This window comes from Pyxicephalus adspersus, chromosome 8 (genome assembly GCF_032062135.1).
Source record: "Pyxicephalus adspersus chromosome 8, UCB_Pads_2.0, whole genome shotgun sequence".
Lineage (NCBI taxonomy): Eukaryota > Metazoa > Chordata > Amphibia > Anura > Pyxicephalidae > Pyxicephalus > Pyxicephalus adspersus.
Window position 1 is genome coordinate 74,592,167 of NC_092865.1, and position 21,485 is coordinate 74,613,651.

Sequence of the window (21,485 nt, forward strand, 5' to 3'; positions counted from 1 at the left end):
ATATATATATATATATATATATATATATATATATATATATATATATATATATAAACTTGCACTTCAGCTTTCAGCTGTCCCTGTACTAACACACTTTCTGAAAACTCAAGCCTAACCCTTTTGATACTACAAAATTAACTGTTTGATGCTTACTATTATCTATGAAGATTCTATGTACAGAATAAAGTGGATGTTCAATGCACAGAGCGAAGGCTACACCTTAGAGATGACTAGCTTCTTCCAGAATATGAATATTTTCTATCCTGATCAACTGCTCATAAGTCTTAATTACCTTGTGTTTTCTAAATAGTCTTAGGCTTCAATTTTAGTACTGGTGGAATCTGCCACCAAACAATGTACCAGGAAAATAAACTGATTTTAACCCTTCCTGGGGTTTTTGTTTTTCTTGCTGCAAATTCCATAGCACATATTTCATTCACCTTAACAAGTGCACACTATTTTCTGGCAATATATTTCTGCTGATGTTTTCTACTGGTTTCCTTCTTCTGACTGCTATAACTTCTTTTGCCGGTCACTTCTTTTGCATAGTGCATATGCATGAATTTGCAGTCATTAAAGACTGACTACATTTCTCTACAATGCAATGTAAAAATATGCAGGAATCCTACATGTATAAAATAAACACTAAACAATATAGAATGTGATTACTATACAGTAAATACAAACATACATACAAAAATACAAAATACATACAAATGGTTCTCTCTGAAAGCTTTGTAACAATTCAGTTTTTATCAAGTGATTGCATGTTCAAAATAGCAAGTGTACTACTCTTGAAAAGTAAACTGCAGTTCAATGTACCTAACTCCACTTGCAAATAGGCACTGGAAATATTTCAATAGATCAGCAAGGTCCCATGTTCTTTTTGCTTTTAGGATAGATTGGTATTGGCTGATGGGCCCTGACTGTATGAAAAAGCAACTATAACTATTTTTAAAAATATCTGCAAGATAACTGAGACACCAGTTTTGCATACATTGTTCAGATTTTTAAGTTTTATTTTTTAGAAGTCTTTGACACGGATTTGACGATAACATCACATCACAGTTTTGCATTTAAGGGCCTGCACAGTTTGATGCTGTCCCTGGAATAGGATCTGTCAGCAAGTGACTATCTGGAAATATAGACACAATAGGTTACATCCAGATCTCATCTATTCAACAGCAATAATCCAATATTAGTGGACTATAGTAGGACAATTGTTTTCTACTTGTTTATGTATTATCATAGTGATGTTAAACTGATACTCATAATGTACATCAACAATTTAATTCAAACAACTGTTAAAATTCACTCCATTTATGAACATATATTTTATGACCTTACAGCAAATCAACCTGCTGCTGGAAGGTAAAACTGCTAGCCAGTGAGCCACCATGCTGCAGATCCCACTGCGTCTGCTCTCTCAAGTGCATGCAGCTGCCATCTATTTCCCAGGTAAATGATGCACAGGCACCTAGCTGTCAAAATGATTTAAAAGAGAATGTGATTAAGAATAGACATTTTCCCCATAGCCCAGTTCTAATGCTCATACTCCAATTGTAGCCAAGGAGGTTTTAAATAACGACCCCAGTTTAAAGTTTAAAGAATCATACAATAAAAAAAGGCAGGGAAAGCTGGGGTTTGTATGAAATTTTAACTTATATTTCATATATTGAGTGAACACAAACAATTAAAACTAGCACATCTTGGGACGTGGCCGGCTGCTAGGCAAGATGGCTGTAGTTTAGGAGAGCTCCAGTGATTGTGCAGCTTTACATGTGATCAGCGACGCACCGCAATTCTCTCACAGCAACTTTTATAGTTAATTCAAACCATATACAGTGGTGAAGATACAGAGAGGACGAAGGGAGAGATCCTGGCCAAGGAGGACAGCACGCCTCTTACAAAGAGGAAGAGGAAAACCTCCCAGGCAGCCGCTCGTAAATCCCAACTGATCAAGGCAATACAGTGGCCACCGACTCCGGAGAACTTGACGCATACTGAAGTAGAGACCTCGGAACAGGCTTCCAGAGAGTCTAACTCACCCTCTACTCAGGATTCCAACCAAGAGGTAGGCCACGTTATACACAAAGAATCGGTGATACAGCACATTGACATGCTATTATCCCTCAGACAGTCATTGCATTCTGACCTTACATCTATGCTCTCTGAACTGAAAAGAGATATACGCTCATTAGGAGGCAGAGGGGAAAATGGGAAAGTTTGCACCTGCACATTATGAGCTTGTAGGCTCCCACAATACTTTGGAGGATGAAATGGCTCAAGTGAAAATTAAATTGGCAAACATGGAAGATAGGACTAGACAAAACCATCTTAAGTTCCGTGGGATACTGGAATAACACTAAACACTAACACTAAAGTGGAACTCACTACTTACCTTCAACATTTTTGAGGGGGTACTGAGAAGTTCCTGACTTTGCCCCCTTCCAGTTGAAATAGAAATATGAGTGTGGGGGGCATATGACAGCCTAATATCTTAGTATGTAACTGTGCAAATATCTTTGCGATTCCTAAAACTATGGGCCATCATAAAGTTTTTGTTTCTCCAGGGAAAGTCAGCAAAGGACATTCACACTGAAATGTCACAAACACTGGGGGAGAAGTGTTCTTTCTACAGCACTGTCAAAACCTGGATATCTTGTTTCAAGACTGGGCATTTCACCACTGAAGATGTGCCCCGCAATGGGTGCCCCCTAACCTCAACTAACCCGGCAACCTGCGATGCTGTCCATGAGGACAGGCAAATATCCGCAAAAAAGATAGCCCAGATACTTGACATCTCACGAAAGCATGTTGGGTTTGTTATCACCACTATCCTAGACATGCACAAGCTTTCAGCAAAGTGGGTGCCAAAATGTTTGAACAGTGATCAGATGAAGGAACGGGGTGAAGCATCCAAAGCAGTTTTGGCCCATTTTGAAGCTGCACAGGACTTTTTGGCTAGGTTAGTGACTGAGGATGAAACCTTGCTCCACATCTATGATCCTGAAACCAAGAAACACTCAAAGGAATGGTGCCACAGCAGGTCCCCAAGGCGGAAGAAGTTCCAAATCCAGAAATCGGCCAAAAAAGTCACGGCGTCCGATTTCTGGGACAAAGACGGTATTCTGTTGGTGGACAACCTACCACAGAATGACACCCAAGCATTCTTTTCGACTTCTGACATTATCCTGATGAAATATTCATCTTTAATTAGCTGCCGAATCTGTGGACCATCAAACACACCGGCCTTTATTTTTTCAAATGACAGGCTAGGAAATACTAAAATGAGGTACTCTCAGTTGGCAAAGCTTTAACAAACTGCTTCATCAGACCCAGTTTCATGTGCAGAGGCAGGAATATAATATTCTATCAACAAGTGGCTCATGTAGAATGTTTGGATCACCTGGTTTTAGGGCAGATCTTGGAGGCCAGTCCCTTTCCACCCAATGCATCTCATGCAGAGTGTACTAAAAAATTATATATGGGGTTTTGGTAAAGCTAGGACCAGTGCTTTAATTATGATTAAACATAATAAAGAAGGCCGAGGGGCTTAGGACTCCCAGATCTCAATAATAAATATAAGGCATCTATTTTAAGCACGTTACAATACTCATTTAGACCTTCCAACGATAAACTTTGGAAAGATATGGGACAATCTCTGTGTTTGAAGAAAAATCTGTTTATTGCCAAGTCCCTGAATATTTTATCTTTCTTAGATCTACACTCTGTTCCACCTAAGTCGACTTTACAACAAATCTTGAGACATCTAGGGTTGCCTTCAAATGAAGTTTTTAATTTGTGTAGGATTCTCTACTATCGCAAAAATCATACCTCTACTGAGATGAACATTCAATCACAAATAGCAGGCTTTTTTACTGGGGCAAACCCAAGTTGCCGAGGCATCACCATAATTTAACATACACAAAATGTGCTACACATTGGGAATCATATCTCAGATTGCTAGTTCGATGGTATAGGACACCATATATTGTGGCAAAATATAGCCCAGTGGTATCACAAGAGTGGATCTCTAAAAACATGGATTTATCTTACATTTCTTACATTACTGTATATCCATTTACTTAAGAATTTTCACAATTTGGTTACTACCTTAAGCAACAATAGTTTTTATCAATGTATATTACAACGCATCGCATATGATGTTGCTACATAGCATTACTCAATTCATCTCGAGATACTATACTATAATAGATCCAATACTATAGGATCTATTTATCCTAATACATTTATAATACCACTTACTTACATATTTTTTTTTCATTCATGTTATACCATATCATATTGATATGCTATATTGTTTTATCGTACATTACATCATGTAACATTCTCAGTATATTCCCTGAGAAAGGCCATCAGTAAAATGCGTTGGGATTCAGACTTTTGAAAAGAACTTTCTATGTATAGACAACTTACACCATTCCCATGACATGTTTATTGCGAATGGATCATCTATGTGGAATGTGATGTGCTATATTTTGATTGTTGTTTTTGTGTTCACTCAATATATGAAATATAAGCTTCAATTGCCAACAAACCCCAGCTTTCTCTGCCTTTTTAAATATGTGTAATTTATTAAACAATTGTTTTTAACATCATCTTGTATTGAATAACCACCAACATATTACACAGTGCTTTACAAAATCTGTCCCCCAAAGAGGCTCACAATCTAATGTCCCTACCATATGTCATTAAGAAATTCTAAGTACAAACTGGGGGGGAGGGGAGCAAAAAAACCTTGCATACTGGAACACGATAAATTTCATCAACTAATAAAACAGGCTACTGTCTCAGGCTAAATTTACACTAGTGTTTTTTTTTTTCTTCAAGCAGGGCTTTATGGTCCAGGGGTGGTTTCCTATTTCAACTGCATCCAAAAGACATAAATTGCAACTGTTTTTTTGCAAATATTTTTTTTTAGCAGTTTTCAGACATTCTGGAGGAATCTAGTCATAATTCAGCTTTTATACGGGTGATTTAGTGGTATTTAACAATGTGTGAAATATCCAATTCAGATTTTTGATGCTTTAGCGACAAGCCAGAACAGTCACAAAAAATGAAGTAATATTTTCTGCACTTCAAAGCAGTTCTTCTTTGGTCCTACCAACTCACTTCAGCATCTGATGCCTCAGTTGGGAGATATTCTACCCACTATAACACACTTTGTAAAGGAGTACTCAATCAATTTAGCCAATGTTAACACACCTATTGTTGAATTCAATACCAGCCCAGACAGGGTTGTTGAATTTTAGGTTAGGTAAAAAAAAACAAAAAAACAAAAAAACAAATACACACCAAGAGTGATGCTTAGATATGTTTCTATCTATCTATCTATGCACACATTGCAGTACTAATGTTAAATAATCTGTCTTTGGTGGTACTGCTATGTACTAAGCTATAAATACTATAATTACCATGTTGACAGTAGTCATGGTAACTAGTACTGCTCAGCAGAATTAAAAAATTCTAATCAAGCAGAAGATAACATACTAAATTTTAGAATCCATGAGAAAGCCTAACAGAACCGTCATATTCAGACAAATAAATAAATGTTAATATTTGTCAAAAATATAGACTGTATGGGAAGCAATGCCTAAATATACCTACCCTAACAATTTGTTGTATATGCTATTTATACTTTTATACGAGTTTTGCAATATTTGTTCAATAATTAAAAAATGTGGATTCTGTCTGAAATGTGAGCTACTATTATTCTTTGTTTTCTAGCAGTGCTGGCTCAGTTACAATGTTCTTAGCTCTGAGGACTACAGAACCCCATTCTGTCGGAGAGGACAAGGACTGCAAGCATTGCCATTCTAGGACTTTAACTGTGTTGTTGGCAAAATATTCAGAGAAAAAAAAGTTGGTAAACAAAAAATAAAACAGTCCCTATACCCAAGAACTGGTAATCTGCAACATAATACAATTCAGTATTTGGGTTTAGACATACTTTACTTTATTATTTTATTAGAAATAAAGTTTTCTGAAAAAAAATTCTGAATGATTTTTTTCATCAGCTATATTTGTGTTGGATCTGATGAGGTATAGTAATTAGAGAAACAGTTTAACAGAATCAGGTTCAATTTCCAGTTTTGGATAAGAACTAATTACCCAAACCCTCTTACCCACTTTTTGCGTTGATCAGCCAGGTTGCTCCCTCGAGTAAGTGCAAACATGTCAAAGTCATCCCCAGGTTTTGTTGTGTGTTCAAGAGACTGAAGAGTTCCAGTTACAGATCCATAGCTCATGTCTGGGGAAGAAAAAAAAATGATTTATCAGATATTGGCATTGAGATGAAAATATCCAATATAGTCTGTAGTGCTGGACTTCTACAAAACATCTTCACCATAATAAAGAGTATTTTGCTGTGAACAAAGGAATGTATTATACAAATATAGAAAATCTGAACTCGGAATACAAAGCACAAATTAAATTTTTTTTGTAGAAAATCAACAATTATCATTACAAAAATTAAAACAAAACTGCAAAAATGTATAACCAATATCTAAAATAAAAAAAAAAACATACCACTATTCTACAGAAAATAAACTAAGAGTAACAAAGATTAATCCAGGAGGGTCGGGAAGAGGCAAGGGGAGATGAATGGAGCATAAAGGTGAGTCAATCTCAGTCAAAAATGAAAAATGCAAATGCACATGAGCAAAGCTTGTTGATCAGTGACAGAGTTGCAAAAGTGTATCAAAATGAACCAACGAGACATGAACGCTTCAAAATTTGTTCATCCAGTCTCACAAGTTTAACTTTGATTATCACTAACGTCAGGGAAGGAGTAGATTGTTTCTAGATTGCCTAGCAGCTGCCAGTAAACATAAGAGACTTTTTTCTGGGAGGCTTTGAAACCTGGTTGAATGGTTAAAAAGACCCAATTCTGGGGAGGATGGAAATTAATCACTATATAATTCAGTACATATGGAGAAAATATTCACCCAAAATGGCTAAATTAGGGGACAATTCTACCATATATGGAGGTAAAAACCCACACCATCCACATCACCAACAAACACTAGACACATTGGGAAAGATACAATTAGGCAAAGCAGGAACCTTATAGAACCTAGAAAACATTACCAATCTTTTCATGAATAGAATTAGGAAAAGATGAATAAAGTGTTCACTCAGAATTGTATGACAATCGTCATCCAAAAAGGTCCTATTCAAATCTCTGTAGCATTCTTTACAATATCCGTGATAGGTGCCAGAATACAGTTCATGAAGCATCTTATAGATACAGGATAACTTTTGATAAATAGGATGTGAGAGAGCACAGTTTCTTGAATTATGTTAAAAGGCCTGTGGATTGTAGGCGAAGAATGAAGGCTTCCACAAAATGTGTGGATTTGGAAAGTAGACAGCTAATTACCACTAGAAAGTGTTGGCCTAGAAGATGACGCAAACATGCTTAGGGCCAAGTGGTCTTCTTATACCCTCTCAACACAGAAGCAGAAAATTTCCCATCCTATTGTGTGTGAAATTCCCCCACCTACTAGATTGTAAGCTCTTCGGGGCAGGGTCCTCTCCTCCTGTATCACTGTCTGTATTAGTCTGTCATTTTCAATCCCTATTTAATGTACAGCGCTGCGTAATATGTTGGCGCTATATAAATCCTGTTTAATAATAATAAATAATAACAATAATAAATTAGGGTTATCGAAAAGTGGTGTCAGTTGTTCAGGTGTTATGGAAAGACAACTTTGAGATTAATAGTTATTCATTTAGAAAATAGAGATCTGCCAAGGTGGAAGGTATAGAAGTACTTATGTACTAAATATGTAGTCAACCAAAAGGAACGGGGTAATTTTGGTTAAATAGTGAGGATACTAAAATTTCTGGCAAAGTTATATTTAGGAATTCTGTTTTACAGAAGTTACCTCTAAAATTACTATGAGTTCCAAATTTGCCAAATTCTGAAAAAAGGGGTGGAGACTGGTAACAAGAATAGGAGAAGAATATTGGCATAGAAAGACTAAATCTTGGTTACTGGATTTTCCCTCAAACATTTAGGTATTTCATGCCAACCTCAAATGTACAGAATCATAAACAAAGGAAGAACAGAAAAAGCTGGGGTTTTGTTCCTGGCAATTTCAAAGTGTTTTATGTATTCAATATCCAAGTTGTCCCAAATTTTGGAAGGCTTTGTCAGCACAAAGCCTATACTTTGTTGTCTCACATGGCATCTTTACCACAGCACCTGTAATAGCATATCTAGCACAACCCCTGCCCCCCACCTGGGACAACTTGGAAATTATATTAAAATCCACTATGGAAAACCTCTCCACCTCATATAACAATCCTTCCAATCACAATACTGTAACTCACTCAATATACACCCCTTGAAGAAGTCTGTCCGCGAAACACGTTAGGAAAACCAAACGTTATATCAGTGTTACTATATATCTATCCTGGGTTTTCTCTGTATAGATGTGAAGGAACCACTACTCATGATATCCTAAATGGGAGTGATCTATCCGTGTAACCTATATTGTATTGAAACATGTGAATGTTAATCAAATTCACTATAACTCTTGAATACATAATACATTTTGAAACTGCCAGAAACAAAACCTCTGCTTTTTTTATGTCCCTCTTTTGTTTATGATTGGCATAGAAAGCCATTTTGTTATGCAAAGAGCTACTCTCAATGACCTTAACCACCTGGGCGTTACGCTGATGTCTAGATTTCTGTACCAAAAGCGGAGCGGTACACTGTTTTTCAGGAATTTTTTTTTTTAAATTGTAGACCTGTAACTTACAGAAATATGTCTGAACAAGGATCTAGTAGATATCATGAATATAAAAAAAGTTTGAAACACAATCATGTAAAAAAAAAAAAAATTTACTTTTAATAAAATTAAAGAAAAAACACAAAAATCAGCTTAAACATGACTACATAAATAAATCAAAAATACTGAAAAAGCAATAACTCTGTATACTGTAAAGTACTATATTATTCTAAAACACCTCCCTAGTGTGGTAAATTTTAAAACGGGGCTGCACGTTAGTCCAACGTTACATTCAGGGCAGTGGAACCGGGTTTCCTTCCGGATTTTTTTCCCATCCTCCCCTCTCTTGGAGCAGCACACCACACACATTCTTGTGTGTTTTTTCTTTCTTGGGGTTGGTGGATCGCGGTCTGGAAAACGACGAGCACTCAGGCGTATTGGGTTCACCGCGTATGAAGCACGTCGTCCATGTTGAATTGCATCCCCTTCTGCTGTTAGGTGTTTCACACATATAGCTTCACATATTTTCCAAATGAATTCAGGGTGGTGTACAGGCCTGTCATTTTGTTTTTTGAATAGAATGTATGCATTCCACAAACACTGTTCCACTAGATGACGAAAGATTTTTTTATAGTACTTTCTCTGTTGTTTTATGACCGCTGGATAAAAAGTCATGGCCTGGTCAGCTCTGTCAACACCCCCCATTGTGCAGTTATAGTCGATGACTACCTGGGGCTTCAGAACGTCCTTTCCACTTCTTGTTCTGGTTTGAACACTGGCGGTGTTGTGAACAGTGCTCATCATGCAGACATCCTTTTTATCATGCCATCTGAGAGCCATCATTTTTCCTTTCTGCCAGGCAACTTTAATCCCAGGCTTGAGCTTTTGTGCAGTGAAATTGGCTGGCAATTCACGCCGGTTAGCCCTAACAGTTCCGTAGGCATCCGTTTTGTTTCAAAAACTCGTAAAGCTCAGGGGATGTATAAAAATTGTCTGTAGTAAGACAATACCCTTGGTTCAGCAAAGGCTCAATAGGAGTCAGCACAGAAGATGTTGCCATTCCATAGGAACTAAATCTGGGATCAAATTTTGTGCCTTTGCCTGTATATATGACAGAGTTCCAGATATATCCAGATTTGGATTCGCACAGCATAAAAGACTTCATCCCAAACCGTGCTCTCATGGACGCTATGTACTGCACCCAGCTTAGTCTCCCTTTATATGACATCAAACAGTAATGTCCCTTTCTGGCACATAGCAGGTTTTGAAGTTATTGATAATCATTTTATAAACCTCCCAAATTTTTTTTTAGCTTGGGGGCAGGACGGGTGGTCTCATCAAAATCATCATTGTTTGTAAAATGCCAAAATTTAATTTTTAGAGCAAATCGATTTTCAGGCATAACCGTGCAAAAAAAAGGGGTGGCAAGCAGTTTGTTGGTGGACCAGTACCACTTCTGCAGGGGTTTCCCCGCCACCCCCTGGAGAATAACAAGGCCCAGAAAAAGCCAAATATCTTTTTGGGTGACTGGTTCCCAATGCCGGGTTCTGGACCAGCTTGCATGTGGAGCAGCCAGCTGTTGCGCTGCATATCTGTTTGTCTCTTCAACTATTTTCTGAATGACTTCGCCATTCAGAAATAGCTCCAGGTAGGCCAGTGGGTTGTGCTCACAATGCACCTTCAGGCCAGGCACCCCAGTAAATGGAAACCTAGGGGGCGCAGGCTGGGCCTGACAGGTGTCAATTGCACACCAGGTACGCACATCACTAACCTCCATAGAATCACTTTCACTTGCGGTCTCGGTCTCACACTCCGATAAGAGTTCTCCAGGACCAGGACTATCAGTGGACTCCACAAGTGACTCCAGATCGTTCTCATTGTCTGTGAACTGTTCCAACACATCTTGGGTGGATAGATACCTTCTGGAGCTTGAAGCCATGGCAGGGGTCAGGCAGGCGGTGATGTCCAGGTCCAGGCAGAGATGTCAGAGTCCAAGCAGAGGTCAAAGCAGGCGAAGATGTCAGAGTCCAGGCAGAGGTCAGGGCAGGCGGCAGGCAGAGATGTCGGAGTCCAGGCAGAGGTCAAAGCAGGCAGCAAATGGTCAAAATTAGGCGAAGATCAGCAAAGGTAAGATAAGACACAGTGTTACACACTAGCCATCCAGGGAATAACTGGTAATTTTTAAAACTTTGATTGTGTATTTATTAATGTTTATTTTTTATTAGTTTGTATTTGATTGGATACCAGACTTTGTATCCAATCCAATACAAAATATTAATTTGAATTTCCAAGTTATTTACTTTGTGTTTTTTTTTATTATTTTGTATTGGATACAGGAGTTTGTATTCAATCCAATACAAAAAGAGCATTTGAATTTACCAGTTATATACTTTGTATTTATTTTGAATTCTTTTGTATTGGATACAGGAGTTTGTATTCAATCCAATACAAAATGTGTTTGAATGAGTTGAATATGAATTTGCCGCACCGACGTCATCGCTGAGGGACACGTACACGCTACGGACAGAGAAGAAGCCAGCTTCTTCTTCTCGGAGAAGGCACCCGACGCTGGAGAGGGAACACGATGCTGGATGATCACAGCGGGACCAGGTAAGAAGCCGGCCGGCATCTTCTTCTCCGCCCAGGTAAGAAGCCGGCCGGCGGAAAAGAAGATGCCGGCCGGCTTCTTACCTGGTCCCGCTGGTTCTCGGAGAAGGCACCCGACGCTGGAGAGGGAGATCGACGCTGAAGGACGACGCTGGAACACGAACACGAAGCTGGATGATCACAGCGGGACCAGGTAAGTGATGATTTTAATACAGGGAGAAAAGTTCGGGTTTATCAATAATTGTAATTTTTTTTAACCCGAACCAAGGTCGGGTTTAACGGTCGGGTGGTTAATAGAGGGGTTGTTGCGGATTACATAACCAAGTTTTCCATCACTAAAACAAAAACTAGAGGGGAATGGAACATCCTTGCTTGTGCCATTTGAGACTTGAGAAAGGCTCAGAGAGACTGCTATTCTAGTCCCAGCTGTAAGAGAAGAAAATAAGGACAACATTTGGGTACACCTAGAAGGGCCAAGGCCCAGTTCTAGTTTTAAATGCAAAAAGGTCCCTTTTATGGCATCAATAAACAAAAGACAGTCAGAATATTTAGGCTGGCGGCACAGGTTATAAGGATGAAGGTTTTTTGTTTTTTTTATCCCTTGCCTTACACCCCAGGATGAAAAAGGAAAAAGAGGGAAGAGAATAGTAGGTATAATTTAAGCATAGAGCTTAACAACTATATTGAGCAGAGATTGTATAACATAATGTTGTGTCTTTTCCAGGTTTCTTTCCAACCAACAATATGCAGTTGGGTCAACTGGCTTTTGCTCAAAAATTAATATGACGTTATATTGTAAGCCCCTTTGAGGGACAGTTAGTAATATGACAATGGACATTGTAAAGAGCTGAGTAATATGTTTGCATCATATAAATACTGGTTAATAATAATGTTAGGGGAGATGGGATGATCCTGGTCACTTGAGCTAAAGATGGGCATAAGATATGTGAGGAAAGTTGTGTGCTTGAAAAAATGAAAGGTAAAGCTATGGGGCCCAGGGCATTTCCCAGATTTGAAAATTTTGATAGCGTTGGGAAATTTATCATAAGTTAAAAGCCACTTTTAATACTTCTACTGCAAAAGGATCCAGCATAGGAAAAGCAGTCCTATTAACCTTTTGTCTGCCCCAGCCGACATAGTTCGTGTGAGATAACGCAGTGCAAATAAGCCCCAGCTGGGTTTACTCGGAATGCTGTGAATGCTTGGAATGCTTTGATCATTCCTGGCAGAGGATTGAGCAGTCAGCTGACTGCGATCGGTAAAGAAACTATAATCTCATACTGCCCCCCAGTTACAAGTGGACATAAATACACATTACAGCAGTGGCCTTGTAAGCAGTATTCTCCCTAGATACATTGTTTCAGCCCAATCAAACAAGTTAAGGAGAGGATGAAGAGAAAGTGGCTCTTTAAGGTAGTATTATAAAACTGATTAAAATCTTTTATGTACATTCAATAAAAAAAATGAAATGTCCTAACATTGTCCTAACACATTTCTGACATTATAAATCTAGATGCAGTACATCGGGTTGGTTATAATGTACACCAAACCCCAGTGAAGTGAGGGTCAATATAGGCGATTTTCCTGTTAATGGTCTCTCCCAACGCAATTTGCCCTCGTAGGCTTCCTCAGGGGAGTTGAGACCTTGGTATACTGACCAGGTAGCGATGTAAGTTAAAAGGATAGAAGATCAGTAATTGAGTATTTATAATACACTAACAGGTGAAAATTAGTAGCAAGAAAATGTCACAAGAAATAAAATTTGCTAAAATAAATTGGCCTGGAGCACTTGCAAGCCACTAAATAAATTAGCGGGTAAAAGGTGAATATAAACAACCATATTTGCTACAAATGTGCTAAAGAAGAGATAGTCGAGGCCAAATACTTTAAACCTTTGCATCACATTTAGAAATATATGGTATAGAGCAGAGGTCCCCACTAGTGGGCCGTGGCCCTCTCACAGGTGGTCTGAAGAGGGACCTTACTTGGGGGGGCGCACCGGCCACAGCCTCAGAACACATCTCCCAGAGGGAGAACAGGCTCAGGGGGGGTTGTGTATCTGGAGTAGGCGGGTTCTGGCATCATGACGTCACTCTGGGGGGAAGTTTCTTCCCCCTTGAGTGACATACGACACCCGCCGCATGTGCGGTCCAGAGTCCCTGCATTTAGTGGCCTGTGACGTGCAAAAGTTTGGGGACCACTGGTATAGAGGCCCTCAGGATGAATAGCCTGTGCCAGATGTTTACCATACTTATTAGAAAATTCAAAATATTTTTTTTTATCTCTAGATAGACGTTTTTCAGAGTCCAAGATATGCAACAGCTCGCATCTAGTATTCATTAATTGTGCCAATATGCATGCATGACGGTCTCCATTTTAAAGAGATGTCAGTAATAAACGTATTTTATATGCAGCTAGATAAATTTGGTAAAATTGTCCTACTGTCTGTCTAAAAAAAAAAAAAAAAAATCATAGCATACTTTATATAATAACAGGAGACCACAAAGCATGTAGCTACTCCTTTCCTGCCCAATAATCAAGCTATGTTTGAGTCTTTCTGTAGTGCTCAAAGCAGAAGGAGACCTACGGCTGTATAAGCTGCTTTGCAGATGTTGATTTAGGAGACTGGCTGCAGTAATTACAAATGCTTTTGGAGCATTACACATACACTATACGTAATTTTATTTAATTTAATACATTACACATACACTATACGTAATTTTAACTGGTAAATTTTACACAAAGAGGTGGAACAATGTAGCTCTCTATGTGGATATTTCACTGTAGACTAATCTGCAAAGCCTAAAACAAAATCTAACATTTTCAATACAGCACTGGTGAAAACATATCAAATCAATCAGAAGTTCTGCAGATATTATAATAGAAGATTTATAGCACATGCACACCTCAACACATAACAGGAAGAGGAAATGAGGGATACACAAGTAGTCCAAGAGGCTGCCGGTTTCCCCTTCAGTCTTTACTACTGCAGACTTCCCCCTCCCCCTAAAAAAAAAAAACATTATGTAAAAGGAATAGCCACCCTTTTATATAATGTTAAAATGTGATTATAGGTCAAAGTGAACTTTGGATTTATATGGTTAGGCAGAAAAGGACAAGGCCATGATAATCACCCATGTAAGTTTCAAGATGTGCCTTCCGTAAGATAAATTACTAGTCGAAGCACCCAGTTATATAAGAATCATGATTTATAATAACAATTCATCTTTAACGTCCTTTTATTGTCCATCTTCAATGAAAATATTTACAACTGGGCAACCTCCCAGGTTCTTTATAAACTCAAACAAGTACAAAAATACTGCAGTTTTACCAAATTATTTACAAACATATAACAAAATTAGTAACTTCATCACACTCCACTATACAGTATGTTAAAAGAACAGTTAAAAACACTAAAAGTGAAGATAGTTTTCACATAGACAATCATCCAACTTTGATTAAAAAAAAGCAGCAGCTTTCTACAGACAGATTTGTGGATGAAAAAAAAAAAAGAATAATATTTCGGACACCCAGGCACCTCACACAAGCAAGTATCAGAATTTAGTGGAGGGTCTTTTAGAAGATTTTGAAATTTAAAAGGAACAGGTTCTATGTATTGTGATGAATACCTTCAAATGGGATGAGCACAATTGAGAAAATGAACAAATGAGATGAAGAAAGTGGCAAACAAGTATTAGAGAGTGACAGTTTGCAAGCATTGAAGAGGAGAACATTGACATTTTGGATAATATTGCTGATATAGGGAAAAACGTAAATGAATGAAGAAAAGAAAGAGGTTTGAGGCTCAAGGATATTTATGCAAGAAGTAAAGTGTATAGATTGATTATTAAATACATAAACCATCTAATACACAAACAATTAATGTTTTTTCTTTCCTGTTAACATTTCACAAGACAGGATAGAGGTACAAACTATACATCGTAAATTCCATCAAGGGGTTAATTACGTAACCGCATAAATGCTCATGTGACCGTGACGTGCAATAATCCGATGCATTTCGCCACATTGGGCTGCCTCATGCGTCCTTAACGGTCTAAATGTATAGAAATGCAACATGTCAAAAATATAACATAATATAACATAGTTCTCCCCAGGGGTTTTTTACCGGGCGCGCCGCCCGGCACTTTGCCCTGGGCCGCCCGCCCTGTCATCGGATTGACTTTAAAACGAATGACCGCAGGGCAGGAGCAGCTCCATTGTCATCCGTTTTAAAATTCACAGTTGCGATGAGAGCGGAACATCGGCAGCCCTGCTCTCATCGCTGCTCAGTAAATCCTAGAAGATGAGGGCGGGACTTTTAAGACAGCATTGACAGTCCCGCCCTCATTCTCCAGGACCTGCTGTGCAGCGACGAGAGCGGGGCAGTGACAGTCCCGCTCTCATCTTCAAGCATCTGCTGTTCAGCAATGAGAGCAGGACTGCTAATGTCCTGCTCTCATTGCAAGGATCAGATAAGAAGCAATGAGACCGGGCAGTGACAGTCCTGCTCTCATTGCAAGGATCAGATAAGAAGCAATGAGAACATTTAAAATCAGGTATGCAATGAAGGAAATTACATTAACTTCCTCCATCACATGGATGTATGCAACAAAAAGGTAACCAGTTGTGTCCACCTCTATTATAACTGAAGTTGTTGTAAGTAATAAATTCCTATCTTTGATAATATCTGCATGTTATTGTTATTATACACGCCCAGTTTAAATTAGCCACGCCCATAAATCATTTCCACCCGGCTACATTTTTATGCCACCCGGCTGGAAAAATTTTCTGGGGAGAACACTGTATAACATAATCAATAATATATACATACGTAAAATTAAGTAATCGTAATTACCTCTAAATATCTGTACCTCTAACATAATATAACATAATTAATATAATGTAACATAATGCCCTGTGAAATGTTAACAGGACAGAAAAAACATTAATTGTTTATATGTATTAGATGGTTTATGTATTTAATAAACAATCAATACTCTTTACTTCTAGAATGAATATCCTTAAGCCTCAAACCTCTTTTTTTTTCTTCACTCATTTACATTTAGAGGTGGCTCACCTAAAAACTACATATATATTTTTAAAGTGAGGGGAGGGAGGACACGCCACCTACAATTGCTGATACAGGCATTCAAGCGTATTTGTATTCAACATATGCGTTGTGCTGTTCATTGTCTGCAAATAGCAATAAGAGATGGAATGAATCTCTCAATATTCTGGCTTGGGGTAGAATATACTCCTGAATCATATACAGGCAACTTCTGTCTTTTATATTTTTCCACCTCAACAAATCCATGCTTATTAGTAGCCTAACAGGCTTTGAAACGATCCCTAGTTCACAGGATCGCCCAACACACAATATATCTATGCTCATCCAGGACATTGATTTTTCCAACCTTATTTAAACAAAATGCTGGGAGGTGGACTTGGGCACTTCCATATCAGCATCGGATTGGGAAAAAGCTTTTATATTGACTCAACTTTGCTTTTCCATGTAAAGAGGTGGAGACTATGATTTTGTCCATATGGTATCTTTCATCACAGATCTACACTGTATTTCGCCTGCATTTTTAATAAATGCTGGCGTTGCCTGTCTCAATGAGGTTCCATGATACATCTGTGGTGGGAATGCCCAGTCATCTTCTGGGTTTGGGAGATTATCAGCAATATATTTAATACCTGTACTGACTCCAATGTCCCCAACAACCCTAAAGTGGCTCTTCTATCCATGGTGCCAGGATCAATTAAGTCTGCCAAAAGTTGTGTGTTTTGCCACTTCCTTACAGCAGCTGGAACAATTATTCCTAGATTTAGGAAACAAAGTAGCCCCGTCTATAGAGGAGCAGTTAGAGGATCCGGAGAGAATCTGGCACATGGAGTAGTTGGTTGCAGAGGATGAAGACCAAATGGAGAAATTTGGTCTTAGACTGCTTGGAATAGGTTTTAGGAATTTCAAAGTCCTCTTGATAGGGGGGGAAATTGCATGACTTGCAGAAGAAGTATTTTGCTGTTCTGTAACACTTTAACCACCTTGGTGGTATTCCCGAGTGGGGCCCTGGGTGAATTTTCGATGTGATGTGTGAGGTGTCGGTACGCTGGGGAGGCGTGGCCTGACAGGGAATTTAAAAGCAGATTACACTGTATTCTGCTTTCGAAACATTTATCACAGTAATAAAGTAATAAAAAATAAATCCAAATAATAACTCCAAAGGTTTACTCTATTAATATACCCTTGTTTGGACTAATTAAAAAAAATTGAATTTTTAAGTTTATTTTACTTATAATTTTATTTATAATTATTTATTATAATATAATGTATGATTTGTGTTTCAAACTTTATCATACCCGGGCATAATTCCTAAGAATTACAGGCCCCGCAAAACAATGTACCACTACTGACATAAGAATATTGACATTATTAGACCGCCAGGGGGGTTAATGACCAAGACAAACTCTGCAGTTGTTTCTTTTTGCATTCAAAAGCACAGCTTGCTCCAGAAGTTAATGAATGTCTAATGCATAATTGCTACATAAAGCAACAGCCTGCAGCATAAACAAATGTAATAATTTTCCTAACCTTACTCATAATACAAATTTGTTACACATATACTATGAGTAGGGTAGGAAACAGATAAAAGAAAAGTTCTTTACAAAAGTGGAGAGCCTACATAAATTGACTACAAATGTTTAATCGTCAAATCCTTAGAAATGTAAAATAGAAACCTAACTGGTCACTACCACCCAACTCGCTATTTCTAATGAAAAAGATTCTTGATATTATATGCCAGCCAATCCAATAACAATACCTGGAAGAATTTCAGAGGCAAGAACTCCCCTTTGTTTTTGTAATAGCTATAGTATAAAGAAATGTTTAGAACCAAAAATTCAATGCAGAGATTTCAGATAACATAGAACATAAAGGAAAAGGAAATTGTGGATTTTGTCTGCATTATTTCCAAATATACACAACTTTTTCAATATATCTTTGCATGAAACGCTCTATTTGATTTTCACACGCTAATTTTATTGGACATTTCAGATAATATTTGATGGACATACAAACCTGGTAAGTGTTTTAACAAAACTGAACACCAATTTTTTGTGCACTTGCCTTTTAACAGGAAAATTCCTTTCATTAACTTGTGCTGTCTTTAGTTTACACATAGGTTCTAGTTTATAATTCTAGTAAATTGGTTAGTTTATGTACAACACAATCTTTCATTTATAAATCGGGCCTGGTAGGCCAAGTCAGACCTTAGCTTATATACCTTGGATTAAGCAACAGAAAGGTCTTCCACCTGCAATGGCTGACTCTCCTCCTACTCAGGTCAAACTTTAAATATTTTAAAACAGCTTGTTGTATTTTCCTCAATTTAAAAATAAGTTAAAGGAGGAGAATGAGATACACCCCCCCCATCATGGGCAGCACGGTGGCTCGATGGTTAGCACTCTGGCCTTTGCAGCATTAGGTCCCAGGTTACCTCCCACATTCCAAAAACATGCAGTTACGTTAGTTAGCTTCCCCCCAAAATTGACCTCAGACTGTAATAAAGACATGATGACGGTAGGGACTTTAGATTATGTGCCTGTTTGATGAACAGTTAATGTCATGACTATAGATTTTGTACAGTGCTGCATAATATGATGGCACTATATAAATACTATAATAATAAATACTTCCATATTAGTCACAGTAGTTGTACAGTCTAAGGAACTTAAGCGCCCCACAAATAAAATTGAAATAGGTATTCATATAACTAAATACAACATTTTTTTTTTAACATAAATAAAACTCTAACTGGAGAGATTTTTTTTAGCTGGATATGAGATTTTTTTTGTTCCCATTAAAAAAGATTTCTCATTATTTCTTGTCCAGTTAGGGAAAACAGAGAAATCCCTTTGCTGTAGAAAAATCATGAGCAGAGCCAAGTGTTAGGCTAACCCTTCTCCTTTCCCTCCTTTACACAGCAGCCACAACACAGACTTTATTACATGCTAGTGGAGTAAAGGCATGCTAAGGGAAGACTTTTACTAACTCCTCTGCCAACAAATGGGTGCTGAAGTCATTAAAAAAAAAATAGGAGTAAATATGTATTCATTTTTCAAATTTTTGAATTACAGCTTCTCTTTTTTAATTTATTTTTTTTTTAGGAGGAAATCATACAATAGCATTTAGATCTGATGTGGCTACTTCTTTCGGTGGACAGTTCAGGCCAAATTTTTTTCTGCAAAGTAGAAATAAATCAGTACTGCTGCTGTATTAGGTAAAGCTAAATATGAAAGTTATTCTTGTCTGTAAAGTCTTAAACTATAACTAAATGACACATGCACACACTACAAAGTCCTCAGATTTGCAGCAAAATGATCCTCTTCCCACTATTTTTTTTAATGTTTGTACGTTGTTAAAGGTTTCTAATAGAAGTGACTTTTTTATAATAGCTTGCCTATTAGCCTTCAGTATGAGCTGAATTTAGTATCCGGTTTCACAGATTTTAAGCAGGATTTGACAAATCCCCAATAACTTCAACCTGAGGAGATTTGTCCTCTCTAAGAGTAATCCTGCTAGTAAAGCTACGTACACACTTCCAATTATTATCGTTGGAAAACGAACGACGAACGTTCATGCACGATATATACGAACGATCGTATAGCACCGATCCTGCACATAGAGTTAACGACACGATCGTTCGTAGATATTGTACACATAATAGATACGATCGTTTGAGCGATAGAGGAACTATGTGCACGACAGGAAAGTGAACGGACGTTCGTTCATCACGCATGCTCTGAACATGGACGATCAACGAACGACCGTACACACGAACGATGTTCAACGATCGTCGTCCAATCCGATCCGTCGGTCCGGTCGTTCGTTTCCAGCGACTTTCCTCGTTCGTCGGCGTCGTTGGTTACTTTTTTACGAACGATTTTTTGCCCAATCGATCGTTTGTCGTTCGATTGGAACGATAAAAATTGGAAGTGTGTACGCACCTTAACACATTTCTTTTCTTAGGGTGACAAGACACATTCTCTGTATTTACAGATCAGCACTAATATCACCATAGGTGTTTTTCTTGTTGCTTAGGCCTGCTATTTACATTCTCTCATGGTTTTGCAGACTGTCCAGGCACTGGCAGATTTCTGTGTCTGTAAAGGTGAATCCTAAATTCAAGTAAAATCCTATACAAATTTTAATGTGGTAATGTATTTTCAAAACTTGTTTTTATCTTTTTTCAATGAAATTTTACATAGTAATCCTTTTATGAAGGTCCACGTATCCCACTAGTGACAGACAGACAGCAGCCAATGGAGCACAGCAGAAGGTGACAAAAATGATGCCGAGACATTTGTTTACTTTTACTTACTTTCTCTTTAACTGTATGTGTCTATTCTATTATACACAAGCATTATATCAGGAGGCTTTATCATGCAGGATTTGTCTTTGGAGCCCTTTATATGAATCCATTGTGGTGTTGCCATATTCCCTATCCACAAAAAAGTAGTTCTTAGGAGTGCAGACTACATTGAGAGATTGGTCATGGGTCATTTGTTGTGTTGTTCTTTATAAACCTTATTAAATCCGGAGAAGTGCAAGTAATTCATGTTATCTGGGGATGGGGTTAACAGTTGGTTTTGAAGTTGAGAAACTTCGGAAAAGTTTCTAAGAATGAAAACCATTCAATTCTGTCAATGGTGTGGGTTTCTAGATGGCTGTAGCTTCTTGATTAATTTAGTTACACTTGTGTAGCATTGTCGCATAGACTTCTATGACTTCTAAGTGTATAGGGTAAAAAAAACAAAAAAAAAAAAAAAACCCGCACAACAACGAAATGAAGGGTCTGGCTCAATAGGCCTTTGTAAGCTGTAAGCAGCTTTTGCAATCCCATATAACTCTAAGCTTGCATCAGGTATGGTTAACAGAGACAAATTCATTCTCAATAGCTTGATCACCTTTCCTTGACAACCAGAAAATTTACCTTTCTAACAACTAACAAAATTTCATTTAACCTTAGAAAATTACATGTACTGGTAGTGTTGGTTAAATAGCTCACTATTCGATTCGACAGCTATTCGGCCGAATATAGCAAAAAAATT

General features: G+C 37.9%; 1 protein-coding gene across 5 annotated transcripts in view; it reads right to left on the reverse strand.

Moving 5' to 3' along the window:
* LOC140337418 (target of Myb1 membrane trafficking protein-like) overlaps window positions 1-21,485 on the reverse strand; it is a 128,809-nt gene that overhangs the window by 19,651 nt on the left and 87,673 nt on the right. For all 5 annotated transcript variants that reach the window (XR_011922038.1, XR_011922037.1, XM_072421171.1 and 2 more), the window contains one exon: window positions 6,154-6,274. Coding sequence is in view for 3 of the 5 variants with exons in the window: in XM_072421171.1 (XP_072277272.1) it covers window positions 6,154-6,274 (121 nt within the window). In the remaining 2 variants the exon portion in view is untranslated. The remainder of the gene's footprint in view (window positions 1-6,153; window positions 6,275-21,485) is intronic.